Source organism: Oenanthe melanoleuca, chromosome 21 (assembly GCF_029582105.1).
Source record: "Oenanthe melanoleuca isolate GR-GAL-2019-014 chromosome 21, OMel1.0, whole genome shotgun sequence".
Classification (NCBI taxonomy): domain Eukaryota; kingdom Metazoa; phylum Chordata; class Aves; order Passeriformes; family Muscicapidae; genus Oenanthe; species Oenanthe melanoleuca.
The window spans coordinates 5,268,060-5,288,913 of NC_079354.1; the positions used below are offsets into that span (position 1 = coordinate 5,268,060).

Consider the following 20,854-nt stretch of genomic DNA (forward strand, 5'->3'; position numbering starts at 1 on the left):
ACAGCTCCCAGGTTCCCCAAAAACAAATTACTACATTAAGGAGGAAGAAGAAAAAAAACCTCCCCAAATGCCACATACTCAGATGGTGCAACTTGCTCTTACTGTTCATCCTGGTGTGATTTATCCAGTCAGCTTCATGCATGACTGTGGCCTCTTTAAAGCAGAAGATGCAATTTTGAAATTGCAAAACCTTTAGGTTTGGTAACTGAAGAATTGTTTTCTTGCTGGCGTCTGCCCAGGGGCTTTATCCCACCTCTGTTGAAGTTGTGACAAAGCTCCTGATGATTTTGAGGTACCAAAAACTTTTGGTTTTTGTTCAGTTCAAGTACAGACCTTGAAAACTTTTTTTTATTTTCACCACTTTATGTCAGTACTTGAGATAGAGCGATGCCCACAAAATGTGGGCTGGCAAAGAGTTTTGTGTCAGAAAGGGCATTTACCTGATGATGAAAAGCCCGTTTAAGGTTAAAGTTCGTGACAGGTATTGTAGGGAGATATGAGCAGGGTGTGAGGGAAATGTGTGCCAGCAGGCACACCCTGGGCAAAGGGCGTGGTGTGAGCTGGAGGGCAGGAGGAGCTGGAGAGGAGGGGAGGGTGCAGGCTGTGCCTGGTCTGAGAGGGAACGGAGAGGTGAGATGGCTGGGGACGGGATGGGATGGGGGAGATGGGGAAGCTGGAGGGGTGGGATGGCTGGAGAGGGAGATGGGATGGTGAGAGGTGAGGTGGCTCGGGATGTGAGATGGTGGGAGGTGAGGTGGCTCGGGATGTGAGATGGTGGGAGGTGAGGTGGCTGGGGATGTGAGATGGTGGGAGGTGAGGTGGCTGGGGATGTGAGATGGTGGGAGGTGAGGTGGCTGGGGATGTGAGATGGTGGGAGGTGAGGTGTGATAGTTGGAGGGATGGGGTGGTGGGAGGTGAGGTGGCTCGGGATGTGAGATGGTGGGAGGTGAGGTGGCTCGGGATGTGAGATGGTGGGAGGTGAGGTGGTTGGAGGGATGGGGTGGTGGGAGAGTGGATTGGAGTGGTTGGAAATGGGATGGTGGAGGTGGGAAGTGTGGGATGTCTGGAGGGTGGGAGATGGGATGGTGAGAGGGAAGATAGTTGTGGGGTGGGATGGTGGGAGATGGGATGTTTGGAGGGTTGAGATGTTCGGAGGTAGGAAGTGTGAGATGGTTGCAGGGGTGGGATGGTAGGATGGCTGGAGGTGAGGGTGTGGGATGGCTGGAGGTGTGGGATGCTGGAATTTGGAGGTGTGATAGTTCGAGGTGTGGGGTGGTGTGAGGGGTTTGTAGGATGGCTGGAGAGGAGAGATGGCTGGAATTTGGAGGTGAGATGTTCGGGGGTGTGGGGTGGTGTGAGAGGTGGGATGGCTGGAGGTGAGGGTGTGGGATGCTGGAATTCGGATGTGTGATGGCTCGGTGGTGTGAGGGGTGTGGGACGCTGGCATTTGGAGCTGTGATGGTGCGGGGTGGTGTGAGGGGTGTGGGCTGGCTGAACGTATCCGATGCCCCCGTCCCCCACTGGCACCTCTAAGGCGGGCATAACCCGACACAAAGCCGGCCACTCAGGCGGCCGCTGCCCACCCACAGCCCACCCGCTCCCCAGCGCTAATTAGCGCTAACGACCCGCGGGGCTGAGGCGGCCCCGCGCAGCCGCACCGCCCGCGCCTGCGCGCCGGGCCCGCGGCCGAGCCGCGCCTGCGCGGGGCCGGCGGGGAGGGGACGATGGAGGCGCGCAGGGCCCGGCGGCCCCGCGGCCCTCACAGCGCCCCTCACAGCGCCCAGCGCCGCCTGCAGCGCCGCGGGGCTCGGCCCTGAGCCGCGCCGTGAGTCGGGGCGCGGGGGAGCCCGGGGGCAGCGCGGCCCTGAGGGGGGAGCGGTGCGGGCGTCCGCGGTGCGCGTGTGTGTCTGCGGTGCGTGTCCCTCTGTCTCCCCAGTGCCTATCCCCGGTGCATGTCCCACTGTCCCGGTGCCCATCCCCGGTGCGTGTCCCTCTGTCCCCTCGGTGCCCGTCCCTCTGTCCGCCCCGGTGCCCGTCCTCGCTTCGTGTCCCTCTGTCCTCCCGGTGCCCGTCCCCGGTGCGCGACTCTGTGTCCGTGTCCCCGCTCAGGCCGCTGTCCCTGTGCCCGCATTCCCGCATCCCGGTCCCTCGGTGGCTCCGGCAGAGCCCGGGGGGATGGCGGGGCAGCCCCGAGGCCGGGTGGCATTTCCCTCAGGGATGGTACCGTGTGGCATTTCCCTCAGGGATGGTACCGGGTGGCGTTTCCCTCAGGGATGGTACCGGGATACCGGGTAGCATTTCCCTCAGGGATGGTACCGGGATACCGGGTGGCGTTTCCCGCAGGGATGGTACCGGGATGCCGGGTGGCATTTCCCGCAGGGATGGTACCGGGATACCGGGTGGCATTTCCCGCAGGGATGGTACCGGGATACCGGGTGGCATTTCCCGCAGGGATGGTACCGGGATGCCGGGTGGCATTTCCCTCAGGGATGGTACCGGGATGCCGGGTGGCATTTCCCTCAGGGATGGTACCGGGATACCGGGTGGCATTTCCCGCAGGGATGGTACCGGGTGACAGTTCCCTCAGGGGTGGTACCGGGGTACTTGGATACAGCCCCGCTGTCCTGGGGTTTGCTCTGTCCGTGTTGGGGATCCGGACAGGAAGGGTTAACACATGGACTTGTTGTGCCTGGCCTTGCACACGTGATGGTCACTCTGCCTGGTTTTTGGTGGAAATAGCATTTGAGTGTGCAATCAAAACCTAAAATTGTAACTTGCTGGCTTTTAATAATAGGGGTTTTGGTTTTCTGCAGGCACGCTGGAATATGAAGTTCTAAGCTAGACCAGGCTTTGTCTGTCTGACGCAGTTGTTCCTTCTATTTTGTGTGTATGAGGGGATTTAGTGCCTTCGGGATGGAGTCATAGGCATGTAACCTCTGCTGGAGTGCTTTATTCAGCAAAATACAACAAAAGAAAGCTCCACAGAGCAGAGTGATCAAGCACACAGTGCTCTGTAGCAATGGGACAAGAGGTGCAGTTTTGGGTAGAACATTGTCCTCTTATGCCCCAAAAGAAAGTCGATAATAAAGAACAAAATGAGGTTTGAATTACTGATATAATCTCTAAGAAATCAGTGCAAATGCTACAGCCTTGGAGGGGAGTTAAAGCACTGGGAGGACTTTGTCAGGATGGACCCTGCAGTAATCCTTTAAACAGGATGATTTAGGGCAGGCACTTAACAGGAAAAGTTTGTTACGAAAGAACAGCTTACAAGCACGGTCGTTATAAAATGAAATTAAATCCCTTGGTGATTTGCAGCCATGCAGCTCCTTTGGGGGATGTCATGGGGTTGTATAAAGATGGTTTGATGAAACCTTTGGAAGTTCTGGTTCAGGGAGACATTCGGTGAAATTAAAACTGGGAAAGTACAATAAAGCTGAGTTGGATACATGTGAGAGGTGATTCACCATCACAGATATTTATTGTTAGATGTTGACATGTTCTTAGTTATCCTTCATTCTGCAGCGCTGGACATTTAGATACTTGTTTTTCTTTTGTTGTTTTTATTTTGGACATGATTTAAAACAGAGCAGCCTTTTCATTAGTTTGTTACCATGTGCTTAAAAGTTTTTTGGATCCAATCCTGGAAGCTGTTCAGTGGCAGTTTTGTCTTATGTCAAGTCTGCTTATTCAATAAAGGTCTTGTGAGGGAATGTTAATTAAACAGTACGTGGTGTAAGCTGTAGTTAAAACATCCTGAATTGGAAAGCATTACATGGAGGCAATATCAAGTTCTTAGGCTGTATTTAGTATGTCTGTACACTTCTTACTTCCAGTTTTGTGCTAATCTGATTTTCTTTACTGTCAGCATCTGTCAGATGAACATTCTTCAGTCCAAGTCACATGGAAACACATCTTGCTTATTACATAAATTATTGTTCTCTGCCTCCCTTGCTCAACTAACAGGCACAAAATTTATATATCAGCTCGAATTGTCTAAAAATAGAGGTACATTTTTCCAATCTTTGCTGGACAAAATTGCAAGTCTGTTGCAATGGCTGTTTCCCAAGCTGTGATCACAGGTGACACAGCCATGAGTGACCCCAGTTAAACATTGATACCTTCCAAGGGCAGGATGCTATAAATCATTAATGGCAGGCAGTAATTACACCTCTGTAGTGATGCTCTCCTCGGGTAAGCCTAAACTACAGCAGGAGCAAAAGCACTTTCTAATTTGATTAGGTGGTGCTGCTGTCTTAATTTAGTAATGAGTCTAAAATTACAGCTGAATTTTGTTGATGGTTGTATTCTCTGCAAGTTGGGGTTCTGGTGAAATTATGGGGTTTGCCATTCTCTGGGGACTTTCCCCAGATATCTTCCTTGTGTGATGATTTCCCAGAGCCACAGTCCATTTTAATGGTTGCACCAATGTTTAGTTTCTCTCTCTGCAGGATGAGGTGGGAGGAATTTCATCCAAAGAGATGAAACAGTTGGAAAAAACATCTGCAAATTTTTACTGAACCTTTTTTCCCCCTGAGTTGGAATCAACTGACTTGAGGAATGTGCTGTTCCTCTGGGCTGCTCTCACATGGATACTCTTTGTTTATGGTTTAGTATTTGTTCATACACTGAAAGTTGGTTTCTATTTTTATTCTGATAAGACTTCTTCTCTGCTTGCTTCGAGTAATGGTGAGAACTTGCCCACAAGATCTGTAGAACTTCTGCAGTTATTTCACGTTTGGCTTTTGTTGTGGTTTTGGGGTTTGTTTTTTTTCACTTCTGCAAAGCTGTGTTCTAGCCAGCTGTTTATCTTTCATTGTGCTGGTTGTTCGTGGAACTGAAATACTGCACATTCATCCTTGTTTTGTCCTGTTTGTTTTGGACCATCTCCCCAGTTTGTCAAAAATTATTTAAGGTATTGTCCTCCAGCTTGTTTTTGTCTTTCCTCAGCTTGGTATTAATCTTTTTTTTTTTTTTTTTTTTTTTTTTTTTTTTTTTTTTTTTTTTTTTTTTTTTTTCCAAAAGCTGGGATTTATTAAGCATTATCTGACAGGGTTTGTGTTTTTTGCTCTTAGAGTATTCTGTTTTATCTGTTCAATATATGTATCAGCTTATAGGAAACTTTATAGTTTTTCCTGTGCCTTGATTCCTTGGCACATATTTAAAGCTTTTCTTTCTTTTCAATATCTAAAAGAAATTAATTTTATCTCTTATGTAACTGAAGACACAAATCTGTGCTGGTCTTGAAACAACTTTGTACTGAGCCTCAGTCTGGGAACACACTGGTCATTTTTAATTCCAGGAACTTCTGATTACCTTGAAGACCTTCCCAGATTCTTTGGAGAGGTCTTTATTAGTGTGTGTGAACTCTGTGTTTAGTGTATCATGCTCCTCCAGGTTTTCTTGCAGGGACTTTGAAGCACTTTAATTTCTGAAAAACAATTATAAAAACCACAGTGGAGAACTCTACCTTGATCAGCAGTGCTGACCACAGAGCAGGAGCTGCAGGAAGCAGGGAAATGGCTCAAAGCACCGGCTCATCTCAGCAGCAACACTCATCTTCTGGGCAATTCCAGGAGTATCTTGATGTTAAGCACAACTCCAATAATTTTTTTGATGTTGAGCATGTTATCTACTGAGAGAAGAGGGATTGTGTTAGCAAAGCTTCTGTTTTTCTTTGAGCCAGCTGAGACCATAATTGGAATTTAAAGGAGAGCTGCGTTACCTTTGCGAATGCTGAGATTTTGCCTCTCCCTCTCCACTGCAGGGATTGAATTTCTCTCTGGCTGAGGTTCCTTCAGTTCCAGCATGGAGATGAGTCGGGAGAAGCTGTGTGCCAGCAAGGCTGATGGGAGCTCAGACTCTGCCTACCACTGCTCGGCGTGCCACGACGATGAGGAGTGGGGCAGCACGAGCCGGGGCAGAGCCAAGTCACGGAGCCTGTCGGCTTCACCAGCCCTTGGAAGCACCAAAGAATTCAGGTGAGGTCCCTGCATCTTCCCCTTCTTGCTAAAATACATGAAGTGAACTAGATTTTAACATTTTTTTTAATGTGGCCATGAGAGATTCTTAAAATGGGTTCAAAATGAAGAGGGGGAGTAGAAGGTGGGGTGTTGACTAAGAGCAGAGTCAGAATCAAAGTTTCATGGCTTGGCAAAACAGGACCTCACAGTCTCAAAATATAATCACTAGAGACGGTTCTTCAGACTTTTACAAAAGCTCAATAAGAAATAAAAATTCAATAAAAAATTAGAGTTTTAGTGCTGCGTGTTAAAAACTTGTGCATTAGGTTGCGTGTGAGGCAGCAAAAAGTAAGTTTGTGTTTGTAGACTGTTTCAGAGCAGTGAGGAAACACCAGTTCTTTTTTTGGAGCCAAATTTCTGATCTCATTGCAAGGCTTCTGTCATGTGGACAGGGTGGGTGGAACTTCTGCTGTGGTGATCTTTGGACCCGCTGTAAATATTGAACAGCGGGCAGGGGCAGCGCTGTGTCTTGATCTTGTGGGAGGCACAGCAAGACTTCATCTTCCTTGTGCTGTGACTGTCCCTAAAACATGGGCAGAGCCACGAGGGAGCTGCTCAGCAGATGGAATTTCTGTTCAGGGCTCCTGCTTTGCTGGTAGGAATGTTCTTGGGAGGCAAGAGCGCACACGGGTGAGGCTGAAGAGCACAGGGGGCAGCTTGGTGGTGAAGGGAGGCAAACTAAAAAAGCCTGGAAAGGTTAGGAAAACTGCTCTGTGCTTGTAGTTCAGTGTGTCTGGTGCTTCTGGGAAGTGTTTGCTGAGGGCTGTGCTCTGCTGTAGCTCTGGTCATGTGTGTATGGTCAATATGTAAGACTTGATACTTAAATTGTGCTGTAAAACTGGTGATTTTCTCCTTTCTACTCAAACCTTTCAGTCAATCTGCGTGGGAGACCAGGTGGTCTAAAATTTTGTGCATTATTTTGTAGCTAAACAGCTGCTTTTTCAGCCACAAGTGCTGTGTCCCTTGTGGGTTTGAATCAGGGTAATTGCTTCCGAGATTTGCCTTCATCAGGATGCTCTGCAGTCCTTCACTGCTGCCTTCACTTCAGAGCTGAATTGTCTGTGGCACTTTGCAGCCTGTCAGGAAGTGCTGCTTTCAGGCTTCCTCTGTGGCTTCAGCTCCAGGTAGCTGCCCAGCTGCTGGGAACTGATAAGTAGATTTCCCTAAAAGATGTGTAATTTCCAGAGCATTGCTCCTCGTTCTTAGCAAAGGCAGCCTGACTGTGAATGACTTGAAATTCTGTCCACTCAAGCACTTCACTGAGCACCAATAAAACCAAGTGAAATCTCAGGGAAAGTTCACACCAGTGAGTAATCAGAGGGAACTTTTGGAATGTCATGAAGGTCAGACATGGATATTTGGTGTCTCATGTGGGAACAGAATTTGGCCTGTTATTGGGAGTGGCATCAAATAATGACCTGTGTTGGGAGAAGGTAAAAATTACAGTTACCTGGAGAAGCTGGAGTGGAGCAAGAAGTGGGAGGTGATGCTGCCAGGCTGTTATTTAACCATCTTAATGCCAAGGGTAATTGTTCACAAGTAGATAGAAACTTATCCCTTTGCCCATATTGACACACACATTAATCTCTCGTTATGTCACTCCTTGCTCATTTTTCTGTTTTATAAAACACTTAGTAATGCTCTTATCTGACTTGGTCAGTCATGTCTGGACTTACAGGAAAAGAAATTATTCTGGTTTTAGTTATTGCAATTCAAATCTTAGACTGGCATATTTTATTAGGCAAGGGACAAATAAGATGTTGCTGTTGTTCCTTAATTATGTTTTGATTTTTATTAGATTTGTGAGGGTTTTTTTAGCCCTAGGAGTGAGTCACCAGGCTGGTCTGAGCTACTTTGTAACACACAATAGAATGCACTGCAGTAATGATTGTTACAAGAAAGATGTGATTGAATTAAGCCCAGGAAAGAAATGTTTTCTCTTTCTTTATAATGGAATAATTCTAATAGCAGTCACATAATGCTTCAACAGTGCCATGACTTGAGCAAGTTTTGTTCCCAGTTCCAGCTTTGCTGGGGGAGTTTGGCAGGGAGGTGAGGCAGAAGAGTTCTGACTTTCTTCAGATGATCTCATCCTAGAGGCAGGAATAACCCTGTGTCCTGGTGGGATTCAATTTTGAGGAAAAATGACACCTCAGAGCTCCTGTTTATTTAAAGACAAAGATTTTATTAGAGAAAAAAGTGAGGGAAGTAGCAATTTTTTTTTCAGCTTGTTCACCATTGCAGCCTGATACTGCAGATACAAATCTCCATGTGCTGTAGAGTTGAAGAGTTTGCTTGATTAATTTATTAAGGGTACTAAATGAGCAAGACACATCACTGTGACTTGACCATGCCAAAAACTTCTGAAGGTGTTGGAGAGCTCCATGTAAATGCTTGTCAATCACACACTGGGAAATTCCCAAAAACCCAATGTACATTACTGCCCTCAGAGAGGGGAAGAGCACTCACTGGGCTGTTTTGGCTGTGTTTATACCAGATTCAGTCATTCTAAAAGATGTGCTTTTGGATGAGATGTAGTGCTTTGAGAAACACAGAATAAAAGTGTTGTTCTTGTGCCTGCAGCAGTGAAACTGGTGTTACTTATGCTGCAGCCACTGGAATTGTGAGAGCTAATCTATAAAATTGCCCTGCCTGTGAAACACTCACATAGGTTTCAGAGATGCACTTTGCCCTGTATTGCTTTTGTGCAGCTGGGTCAAAGGAGGGTTTGGTGCTGGAGCAGCCAGCCAGAGGCAATTTGTCACCACCTCTGTTACTCACAGATTGTCTCTGTGCCTCCAGGAGAACACGCTCCCTGCATGGACCATGCCCAGTGACCACGTTTGGACCAAAGGCCTGCATGCTGCAGAACCCCAAAACCATTATGTGAGTACCCATCCCAGCAGTGGCACTGGCCTCCTTCTGTGGCTAAGAAAACTACTTTGCTTTTCCACTGATTCCACTTTTTTCACCCCCTCATCAGCACTGTTTGTATTTTTACCTGATACTTAAGAGGTTTTTGTGTTGCTTGATTGCCATCCTGGGGTCAGTTTTGCCAAACTGGCACGGTCTGCAATCCCTAGTTTGGTGTCTGAAATGGCAACTCTCATATTTCCAACTCAATAAAAATTCTTCTGGGCACCACAAAGAGAGGAAGAGGAACTGTTCTGTGTGCTATGAAGTCTGAAGGAGGCCTTCTCCCTCCCTTGGTGATGATGTCTGAACCTCTACTTTGAATTTTGTATTTGGTCTCTGGCACTTCCAGTTAAAGCAAGTTTGTGTTTAGATTGTTGATAAATGTGGAAATAAATGGATGAATGTGGCTGGTTTCTTCTTAGTGGGAAAATAAACATTTAAATTTTGTAGGTTGGGTGACATAAAGTGCTACTTTCTGCACCAGGTGTTATATACTTAATAAATGGGGTCCTGACTTGGCCAGGTGAGGATTCCAGGGTTTAACCAAGGTAGTGGTCCCTGGTTTTGGGGGCCCTGGCACAGAGAAGCTGTGGCTGCCCCACTTGGAAGTGTCCAGGACCAGGTTGGACGTGGCTTGGAGCCACCTGAGGTGGTGGAAAGTGGGACTGGATGGGCTTTAAGGCCCTTCCAACACAAACCATTGCGTGATTTTTACCCCTTTAAAAAGTTTTATTTAATTACTCTTCCAGTTAACTATGAGATACTGCAGTCAATATTTATTTGCCTAAACCTCTACCTCTGTAGCCTGTAACCTTCCTGGTGATACCCAACCATTTCCTGGGAGACTATAACACCAATCCCTCCCTTTGGCAACTCAGAGCTTCCTCATTCTGCTGGTGCTGTAAGGAGCCCTGGGGTGCTGCAGAGAGCTGAAAGCCAGCCCAGGTTGTGTTTACCCACCTGACCTGGGGAATGGCTCCTCCCAGGGGCTGGCCTGGGCCAGGGATATAAGCACAGGGCCAGGATTGTGCCAGGGCAGAGCCTAGGCAGGCAGGGCAGGGAGCAGAGCTGCCCCCAGGCTGCTGGAGGCAAGGACTGTTTGAAAAGCAAATTGTAAATTACTTCTACTACACACCAGCTTTTGTGGGTTTTGAAAGCAAGCAAAACCTTGTTGGTGTTTTTTCCTCTCTGCTGTGGATAAGTTTGTTAAGCTCTCCTCACTGGAGGGATTATTTTTAACAGAAAATCATAGATTTTATGTGCAGGCTGAAGTTAGGGAAGGTTGGGTGTGTCTTTCAATACAACCAGCAGCTCCAGAACTTGCAAACCTGCTTCTTGATGAGTAGATGTGTTGAATGAATCCTCAGTGAAAAAAGGATCAGGGGCTTGTGCTCCTGAAACAAGGGGAAATCAAATACCTGTTTATTTTTTTTGAAATGGAATTTTCTTTATGAAACCTTGCCTCGAAGATCTGGAATACAAGTTTTACATGGGATTTTTTGTAAAGCCTCACAGCTTTTTATTGGAACTGAAATCTTCAGTTTCAGGGAAAAATGTATTCTTCTGAGGTTGCAGTTATTAATAAGTGATAAAAGCCTCAGCCTTTTATTTTATTTGGAGCTGTTGCATTTGCCTGAGCCCTGGGAAGAAAATGAAGATCTTAAAGCAAGTTATGAATAACTTTTCATTCAGTAGAACTGCATGGAATTGGTGAGTACAGCTGAAAGAGGCAGACTGGCTTTGATTTGAATGAACTTGGTGCTACTTCTGGGTTTATTCAGTGCTGCAATCCCTACTTCTTGTCAGCATTATTGATATTAGAGCCCTGCAGTGATCTTTAGTTTCTGCTGTGTTTGTATCTCAAATGTGAGCACAAAATAAAATTAATTTTAAATTTACATTTAGCTGCTTGACTTACAGCATTGGATGGGGGAAAAAATATGCTGTGACTTTTTCAGATCCTCTAATTGAATATTTCTCCTTTTGAGTCAGCACTAAACCAAGAGGAAAGCAGCCTGTGGTGTCAGTCAGTGGAGGAACTTGTGAGAGCTTTTTTGGTGTTCATGTTCAGATCCCTGTTGGCCCAGCCCATTCACAGGGCACAGGGACCAGAATTATTGATTTTGGGTTATCACCTGCATGTAGCAAAGCACAGAAACATCACTGCAATGGGAATTCTTGCCTTAGAAACATCACTGCAATGGGAATTTTTGCCTTTCCCCTGCTGTGTAGGGCTTGTGTTCACCACACTGGAGGATGTATTTTTTTTACCAGGTCACAAAGGTGTCAGACAGAGTGTGGTGATGTCTGGGCTTTGTTTTGTCCCCAGGCACATTCAGGATCCAGCAAGCCAGCGGTTGACATGGAACAAACCTCCCAAGAGTGTCCTTGTGATTAAGAAGATCCGTGATGCCAGTCTGCTGCAGCCCTTCAAAGAGCTCTGTGTGTACCTCACTGAGGTGAGAGAATAGAAATTACACCCAGCTCTCTCCAGTTGCTGATTCTGGCCAGAAGTTGTGCAAACAAGTCTTTATTTGTGCCACTGGATGTGCTGAAATTTGTTGCAGAAGTTAAGATCAGTATGAAGCTTAAAACAAAAACTATTAAAGTCAAAACTCCCATTCTGTTTGCAGTTGTAAATTACAGGCATGGGATATAAAAAGCTTAAACCTTTAAGCCTTGAGCAAACACAGCAGTGTTGCTGGATCATGTAATCTATATGCCAAGCTTAAATTTATTATACATGCTGCAAAATTCTCATTAGGGTCAGACCACACATTAGGAACACCCAGCAGGTGCAGAACACTACTGTAAATATTATTTATGTGTCTCAAATTAATGGAAATTCTGGAGAGAGCCAAGTGTGTTGGTAGGAGGTCCCTCACAAGTTCTTTTCTCTCTCTTCAGGAGAACAATATGATAGTGTATGTAGAAAAAAAGGTATTGGAAGACCCTGCTATAGCTAATGATGAGAATTTTGGACCAGTGAAGAAGAAATTCTGCACCTTCAGAGAAGGTATGGAAGTGATTTCTTGAAAAGACAGCTGGAGTGTATTTTTTCTCTTGGTGTTTTCTTAATCTTTGGGTCAGATTTGTAAAACTTTGGTGTCTTTTGCAGACAGTTGTTGTTACATCTTACTTGTGCTTTTTTAGATTTGTGAGGGAATATTTGCATGCTGCAGGGTGTAATTTTTCTCCGTTTTTTTTTTTTTTGTTTTTTGTTTTTTTGTTTTTTTTTTTGTTGTTGTTGTTGTTGTTGTTGTTGTTGTTGTTGTTGTTTTTTGGGTTTTTTTTGTTAGGAAATTAAGATTGTGGATACAGTTTAATTCAGACTTTTTATTTCAATGTTGCTCCTAGACTATGATGATATCTCCAATCAGATAGACTTTATCATATGCCTGGGAGGAGATGGGACCTTACTTTATGCTTCTTCACTTTTCCAGGTTGGTTCTAATGGGAAATAGACCCATAAACATTTTCTTTTGGAAGTATGTAAAAGTGATTTTTTCCCTTTTGTTGCTGAGTTCAACATTTATCTTTTATTCTTCGTTCCCTCTTTTTTTATCTTGTGAAAAGAATGTCAAATGTGTTGTTTTTTATTAAGCACAATTGAAGTTTCATCAGTAGTCACAATATTTACAGGAAAATAGTTGAACTATGAATTGCTTTGACTGAGTAGCTTTAAAACTCTTTTCTTTATTGATAGGGTAGTGTACCTCCAGTTATGGCTTTTCATCTGGGATCCCTTGGATTTCTTACTCCATTTAATTTTGAGAATTTTCAGTCCCAAGTCACTCAGGTTATAGAAGGTAAATTTAAGGGGACAAGGTGTGGTGTGTGTTTGTTACTTTTTCTTAATCAACTCTTCCAGGTTGCCCCTTAATATTTGAGAAATGTATCTGAAATTAAAAGAAATCTTAAATTGCCAGAAATGTGTCTTAAATTACCAGAACTTTTGCATTGTATTGACCCATCCAGTGCTGCTCTGTAAAGGAAAAAGGCTAAGAAATAACTTTATGGAGTAAATAAGTGTAAGATAATGTAGAATTTATGTTAAATGGCAGCTAAACATAGAAATAAAATGCATTGTTTAAGTACTGAGAAGTCAGGCAAATAAAATATTTGAGGAAATAAATTTTGTTTCTTCAATATGAGGTTGAGTTGCATCCAAAGTAGATTCCTGAAAAGATGTATAAAACTCTCACTAGAGTGTTATCTTTTAATACACGTTTCTAATGCTTTAATTTTTTTTAAGCTTAGCTTTTGTCTTACTGAAGATCACATGAGCCCAACAGTGTTTTCCCATTTTAATCATCTGTATAAAATTTAAATTTTCTTTTTACATAATGAGAAAAGTGAGAAGGGACTGGCTTAAAATTTGACTTTGATTTTTGCTCATTGCTACTAAAAATCAGTTTTGAGCTTCAGCCAAGTGTAGGCAATTATGTTGTGAATGAAACTGGGAATGTTGAAAGCTCAGGAATAGATAGGTGGCATTTCATAGAGTGTGTTAGTCATTGCTGGGGTTATTTTCACCTCATTTCTGTGTTTTCCCTGTGTTTCCCCTGCAGGCAATGCAGCTCTGGTTCTCAGGAGCAGGCTCAAGGTGAAGGTGGTGAAGGAGCACAGGGAGAAAAGCCCAGTGCAGAATGGGATAGAGGAAAATGGGGTTGTATCTGCAAACCTGGAGAAAGAAGTGGGCAAGCAAATTATGCAATATCAGGTCAGAGGGCAAAACAAGCCAAAAGAACCAATATATGGATTGTCATTTGTACTTGTTTCATTAGTGTGGGGCTGGTCCTTGCTGCTCTAAGTGCTGAGCAGCTGCTGCACACATTTCCTTTCTGCAGTCAGAAGTGCTAATCTCATACTTCACTGTAAAAATAATTTTTTTTAAAAAGTGCTTTTAAAAAAAGTGGGGGAAACAGCAGTGTTGTAAATTTTTTTGTTAGATAATAGTTAAAGGAAAATATGAAGTTCAGTTATATGTTGTGCTCATGCTTTTGCTTTGCTTGCTTTTAGTAGTACAGATTTGTCAATTAGCCAGCTTAAAGTGCTTAAGTAACTTTAGTTAATGTATTAAGTTTAAATATCATATGTCTGTCCAACACAACCCCAGAAAAACCCTTTTTCATTTGTTTAGCTGTCCTTGTAGTTATATTGTTGAGGTAAATCTGTGTGTTCTTTGCCATGATAACCATTTGTTCCTGAATGAAGCAGGTGAAGTTTTGCTTTTTAGCAAGTTTAGGTTGGAAAATATCTCCAAGCTTGAGTCCAGCCTTCCTTGTCTTTTGAAAGCAAAGTAGTAGTTCTAAAGTCAGACACACCAGATATTTTTATAAATGGGAGGAAAAACCCTGCACATTGTTAGTGAGCAGCTCCTGGGATTAATTGATAACATCTCAAAATTTCAGCTGGCATTTAATAGGAACAGAAGTGTCAAGAGACTTTAATTTACAGGTACTAAATCAGCACAAATTTTTAGGAGATCTGGAAAACATGTTCTGTTTCTGACACATTTCATTGCCAAGGCTGGAGTAATGTTTGGTGTTGTGGCAGGTCCTCAATGAAGTCGTGGTGGATCGTGGCCCCTCCTCCTACCTGTCCAACGTGGATGTGTTCCTGGATGGGCACCTGATCACCACAGTGCAAGGGGATGGTGAGTGCTGCTGCTGGCCTTTCCTGCAGGATTTTCTCTCATGGAAACAGAGCTCCACCTCACTGCTGACAGCAAACACAAGTGTGCAAAGAATGGGTGTGTTCATTCCCACAGTGAAGCTTGAGGTGCTGAAAGATTTTGTTTGTGGGCATGTGAGGGCAAGTAGCTCTTTTTTTGGGGTATTGTATTTCAGAGTAAGGGCAAGAAACAGCTCAGAAAAGATTGGCGTGGATGTCTGGGATTTGCTGAAGGCAAACAATCTCAGCTCATGAATGACAGCAGTTAATCTTTAAAGCTCTTATCCCTAAAGAAAGATATGAAAATCACTATTACAAGATTGTGTAACCTGAGTTTGTGCAACTTCTGAAACCACGTGGTGGGGTCGGGGGGAATTTCTCACTTTGTGTGTTGGCTGCAGTTGAAATCCAAGGGGAGAGATGCACTTTCCTTGTGTTGGTGTGTCCCAGACCAATCCCTGGTTTCAGAGCTGATCCCTGCCCTGTGCTGTCCCCAGGGGTGGCAGTGGGCTGTGTTGGTGTGTCCCAGAGCTGTCCCTGGGTTTCAGAGCTGATGGCAGTGTCCTGTTTGTCCCCAGGGGTGGCAGTGGGCTGTGTTGGTGTGTCCCAGAGCTGTCCCTGGGTTTCAGAGCTGATGGCAGTGTCCTGTTTGTCCCCAGGGGTGGCAGTGGGCTGTGTTGGTGTGTCCCAGAGCTGTCCCTGGGTTTCAGAGCTGATGGCAGTGCCCTGTTTGTCCCCAGGGGTGGCAGTGGGCTGTGTTGCTGTCCCCCAGAGCTGATCCCTGCCCTGTTTGTCCCCAGGGGTGATTGTCTCCACGCCCACTGGCAGCACCGCCTACGCCGCGGCGGCTGGAGCCTCCATGATCCATCCCAATGTCCCTGCCATCATGATCACCCCCATCTGCCCCCACTCCCTGTCCTTCAGACCCATTGTGGTTCCTGCTGGAGTGGAACTCAAGGTTGGTTTTATCATTTTATTTCTCCTTGGGGATTCCTGGGGAGGATGGGCAGTGCTGTGTGGCTCCTGTTTCCTCTCACTTGGAGCAGGATCAGGCCACTGGCTCAAGAACGTGCCTTTCTTGAGAATTTACCCACCAGTGGAATTCTTTACACTTTTCTTACTGGACTGTAGCTCTGTAACATTTTACAAAATGGGAATTCCTACATTTGCATTCTGAAAAATGTTCCATGATTTTGACTGAAGTGCCTGTAAATGATCAGTGTAGGGAATCAAAAATTCTCCTTTTATGAAGCAATATTGCAGATCTTAAGTATATAGTGGCAGCATTATCTGCAATTCAGTATTTAGCTTTTGTCAGTGTTGCCTTGCAGAGAAAAGGTATTTAGTAGGTGAATATAAAATAGACTTGGTTAATGGGTGTTTTGGATCAATACTGTTGTGCAAGGAAGAACCCCTTTCTCCTTTTATCTCTGTTACCAGCCTGATAAGTGGGAAGGGAGCTGATCTGGGAGGACTCCTAGGGATGGTGGATTAGTATTGACAAATGAGCGTGTTCTGGACTTTTTGTTCCTGTTTTACAACATAAATTCAATGTTTGTTTATGGCACTGCTCTCAGCCCACACTTTCATGTCAGTGGGTGTTACTGGCCAGTGGTTAATTCTTTAATAGGAATGTAATTTAAATAGGAGCCAAACTTCCTAAATTTGACAGCTTTGGGTTCATTATGTATTAAAATCTATTTTTCTGGATTAACCTCATTATTTTTCTTGAAAGAGAAGCTAAATCAGTTCCTGAATTAAAACGTGAACTGGAGGGCTTGTGTGGGTTATGACCTTGTCCTTACAAAAAGGAGATTTACTGCATATAGAAAAATATATATTTATAAACACAAAATAAAGGTTTGGAGTTGAGTGGTGTTACTGCACTGCTGCCTGGACAGCTGAGGAATTCCAGTGCAACTCTGGAGTTCCAGAGACTCAGCTCTGCACTCTGAGGGAGGATGGAGGAGGTGTTTGTTCCTTGCTCTTGAGTTTGGGACCTGAAGTTCAGCTGATTGCTGTTTTTCAGATTATGCTCTCCCCAGATGCCAGGAACACGGCATGGGTTTCGTTTGATGGAAGGAAGAGGCAGGAAATATGCCATGGAGACAGGTCAAGCCTTTTTTCTGATTGTATTATCTCTAAGTATAGAAAATCCTGATTCATGCAGCTCCCTCATTCTCTAACATCTGCCAAAAAGGTTTTTGGCAGTGAAGAAAGAAGCTTTTATAAGCCCTAACACCTCCTAGAGCACAAACTGCACTAAAAGGATTTCATTTCTAACTTGAGTTCTTTAGATCTTCCCATAAAAGCAAGTGAAATGTTCAGACTCTGTAAACATTGCATGTTTGGCAAGGAAAGTGGGCATATCTTTAGAAAACTCTGTGAATTTTAACTTCAAGATGAATCTTAGGAATTCTGAAAGACACAAACCAACAGGAGCTGCCTGTGAGGTGCTGGAAAACTCCACACGTGGATTAAACTGGGCTAACTGGGAGTGGTTGTGGTCACTTGCTGTGGCCTTGAGTGGCAGAAGGGTGGGAAGTCCCTTAGTTTTGAGTTCAGTTTGTGCTGTGGAGGGGATTAAAGGCAGCTCTGGCAAGGAGATTGGCAGATTTGTTGTTCAGGATGCCCTTTTTCCTTTTGCCATGAAGGGAAATGCACAGCTGGTGTAAGCCTCCATCCTGAATAGGTTTTATTTCCTCTGAGCTTGGATCATCTGTAAAGGAGCTCAATAAAGATTCAAACACAAGGTTTGGCCCTTGCTTACACTCTGAACTTGGGCTTGTTGCTTAGAATTGGAAACTGGAAGGCCAAGGTGGTGCTTTGGGTTTCCTTTGTCCCTGTGTGGGTGATGCCAGAGGCTGCAGGGATGCCATGGAGGGGGTCACAGAAAGTGTCACAGAAGTGTCCCCAGAGCTGTGCTTGTTCTTTAAAGCCCAGTTTTAGTTCTGCTGGTTGCTCAGGCCGCTGCTGCCCTGCCTGACTGTGCCCTGTGCTGTTGCAGTATCAGCATCACTACCTCGTGCTACCCCCTGCCCTCCATCTGCTTCCGGGACCCCGTCAGCGACTGGTTCGAGAGCCTGGCCGAGTGCCTGCACTGGAACGTGCGCAAGAAGCAGAACAACTTCGCGGTGGAGGAGGAGGAGTTCTGAGATCCCGCCCAGCAGGCGGTGCAGTGAGGCCAATCCCTCCCCCTGCTCGGATTTTGGAGCTCTGGCTGCAGAGCTGCCTCCTGGCTGTGGTTTCTATCCCCCACTGAGGCTGGGAAGGGTTGTGCTCCTTCCTCTGCACCGGGAGTGGGGGTGGTAGGCTCTGATGGTTCTAATCCATTGTGAATTCCCTTCCAAATGAGCAGTGAATGATTCCTGATTGCTATCAAAAACCACATCTGCAGACTTGATTGTAACCTCTGACTTACCAGTTCCATGGTAGGCTGAATGTAGCTACACCAGGGAAAAGTGGCAGCAGAAAAGTGGCATTAAAATCTCTTTCATTTGTTAAACTCCATTTAACACTGCTAGCAACAGAAAGGCTCTGAGAAGTTTTCTTTAAAAAAAAAAAAAAAGCTTCTGTTTGTTATCTTAAATACGCCTTGCCCAGAAAATACTTTCTTACTTGCAAGTGTGACACACTGAAGAAACACTCATAAAGGATGTTTTTTATTAATAGATGGAATTAGTAATAAAAAGTATATATTTTTTATATATACAATTCTCTCTCTTGTGCCCATTTGAGCAGTGGCTGACCCTTGGCTGGCAGCACTGTAGAAATACCCACAAACAGCAGGGATGAGCATTAATTATTACAGATTTCTCTGGGTTTGTAGCTGAGCTAATTCACAGCTCTGCACTTCCTCTTGGTGGGAATCATCCATGTGTTGGTTTTTCTTATTATTTTTGTTTGATTCCCTGGGATAAATGGTAGCATTAGAGACTATCATGTTTAAAAAAAAAATTCTCAAGTATTCAAGAAGAATCTGGACTTCAATTGCTACTGAATTCTAGTTCCACTGTTGTCCTGAAGAAAATATCCTGTTCTAGATCGTGAATGCCCTCAACTTCCATGGATACCTTCCATCTCTTGGTGCTGAGTAATCCAGGATGGGATTCTGCTTTGGGGGGCTGGAGAAATGAGAGGACACATTCCCAGTGGAGTAGCAACGGTGCCTTCAGCACACTCAAGATACTCTAAGTCTCACATTTACTTTTTTTAAGATGCTTTCAAATGTTTCTAACTTCTCTCTGTACGTATTTTATTGTATATGCTTTTATGAAAGAACAAAAAAAAACCAACCCCAACAAAAGAATGGTTGGGGGGAATAAAAGGGTTTGTACTGTACTTTAACTGCAAAATAGCAAACCCAAGGATAATGTTTACATTTATGTTCTCTGTGGTGCAGTCTCTTGATCATCTTATCCAAACTTCAGCATTTTCAAGTCTTGCTGCATTGCTCACTGAAGGAAGGAACAGGAGCTGCTCAGTGTCAGCCTGTGGCAGAATCTTGCCAGGGAATGAATTTCCTGACTGAGCTGGGATTTCCTGGGGAACGGGGTGAGAATCTCTGCTGAACTTTTTTTCCTGATTGTCTTACTTTGTTTCTGTGGTCCAAAGTGGAAGTGGGAAATGGCTTCATTTCCAAACTCTGTTGTCCTCTGGTGGTTTCAATAATGTCTCATCCCTTTTGGATGCTGCCCTGGGCTGAGCTCATGAAATGCAGGTGAGAGCACTTTTCCAGAAAAGAGAAGCAAACTCTTGGGTAACGATTCAAATCACAATGAAAGCGTGTTCATAGAAATTAACACTTGGTTTGTACATTTTGTAAAATAGAATATTGGGTTGATTTGGTCAAAACCAGATGGATTTTGGGATATCTTGGAGAATATCCAGAGAGCTTTTGGGATTTCTCTTTCACTTGAATCTGCAGTAATTGTTTTATCACTGTTTTGAAGCTGCTTACGGGTTTCCTAAGTGGAGTATTCAGTTATTTGATAACTGGTTACTTTTTGAACTAGAGAAGTGTCAGGCTTTTTGCTTTGAACTATTTTATTTAAACATGCAATAATTGAGAGAAGGAACAGGGTATGGTGTCTAGAGAAATGTGTGGATGAGTGGAGAATGAGCAGTTCTAGGCACACTAGAAAGTGGAAAATCATTTTGCAGAGGTGAAATGATTTATGAGCCTTATCTAGTATTTTTTTAAAGATAAAACTATATTCAGCACTTTTTATTTATGCTTTTTATAATAGTAAAGCTATTCTTGACTAAATTGCTGAACTTTTAATTTTCAGAGTGCACAGGTAATGAAATCTGTAATCAAAGTGTACTGAACTACTTTAGATCTACATTAGGGGTTGGCTTGAAATTTCTTCTTTCAATTTATCACCTGCTGCAATTGCATTGCTGCCTCTGAGGCTGCTGCAGCTTTGCTTGTACAGAATTCCTGCTGGAAAAGGCATTTTCTGGGTGGCTGCTGAGCCCAGGCAGAGCTGCAGCCCCAGCTCAGGCAGGGCAGGCACTCAGTGACTTCAGTCCTGGCTTTTCCTCCAAAAGCTGCCTTGATTCTCCCTGGCCCAGCTGCTTGCACAGCCTGGGCTGTGTTCATGCATCACAAAGTTGATCTGAGTGTACAAAGTCCCTTTGCAAAGCTTTTAATCTGCAAATCTGCAGGAGAGTGAGGCTGGAGCAGCCCTGGAGTTCTGCATTTGAACTGCTCCAGGAGTGTTTTTTTTTCTGAAGCAGAAAAAAGCTGAAATGCACCTCACTTTATTGGCAATAAAACCTCATTTTGCTGATGTAGCTTATTCAGAATAACTTGGTTCAACTGTGCTAAAAATGGCAGTTTGCTGATTAAGAGTTTTTAATAAAAGGGTTTGTAAGGCACTGGCACCTACAGATCCTTTCATCTACAAAGGGCCAAAATGGAAGCTGGGAAATTAATTTGTTTTTAAAAAAAAAAAAAAGTTATCCTCTGGTAGAAATTGAAGAAGTTGTTACCAACTGTAGTAGGGAATAAAGCAGTGTACTGAATTTTTAAAAGATGAAAAATCCTGTTACATATTGTTAACGCATTAAAAACTTGGTTTTAAATATTGTTGAGAAACAAAATATTTTTCAATTCTTTCAATAAAATCTTTTTGTAAAGTTGGATTGGTCAATTTGCCTTTTGATTGGGAGAATATACAATTGGGAATTTCCAATCAGTTGCTTGGAATTGTTTGGGGTTTGACACTTGGGGC

The 20,854-nt window shown here is 44.2% G+C and overlaps 1 protein-coding gene across 8 annotated transcripts; it reads left to right on the top strand.

Annotated features, from left to right (window-relative positions):
- Window positions 1–127: 127 nt before the first annotated feature.
- On the top strand, window positions 128–20,765 carry NADK (NAD kinase). Of its 8 annotated transcripts, none has more exons than XM_056507990.1 (12): window positions 128–292; window positions 5,768–5,981; window positions 8,826–8,909; window positions 11,269–11,398; window positions 11,847–11,955; window positions 12,297–12,382; window positions 12,646–12,748; window positions 13,511–13,662; window positions 14,499–14,598; window positions 15,416–15,573; window positions 16,645–16,727; window positions 17,623–20,765. In XM_056507990.1, the coding sequence occupies exons 2-12, from the start codon at window positions 5,809–5,811 to the stop codon at window positions 17,768–17,770; spliced, it is 1,326 nt and encodes a 441-aa protein (XP_056363965.1). In that variant the 5' UTR covers window positions 128–292; window positions 5,768–5,808; the 3' UTR covers window positions 17,771–20,765. The 8 variants fall into 8 exon arrangements, with proteins under 8 accessions (XP_056363965.1, XP_056363963.1, XP_056363961.1 ...); XM_056507988.1 differs by lacking the exon at window positions 128–292 and adding an exon at window positions 570–630; XM_056507986.1 differs by lacking the exon at window positions 128–292 and adding an exon at window positions 1,699–1,825.
- Window positions 20,766–20,854: the final 89 nt, after the last annotated feature.

What these genes read in the sequence shown, in the direction of transcription:
- NADK (XM_056507990.1), top strand. Translation starts at nt 5,809, where the DNA reads ATGGAGATGAGTCGGGAGAAGCTGTGTGCCAGCAAGGCTGATGGGAGC. An exon ending in TCTGTGTGTACCTCACTGAG is followed by an intron (nt 11,399 to 11,846) that starts GTGAGAGAATAG and finishes CTCTCTCTTCAG; the next exon opens with GAGAACAATATGATAGTGTA. An exon ending in ATTCTGCACCTTCAGAGAAG is followed by an intron (nt 11,956 to 12,296) that starts GTATGGAAGTGA and finishes TGTTGCTCCTAG; the next exon opens with ACTATGATGATATCTCCAAT.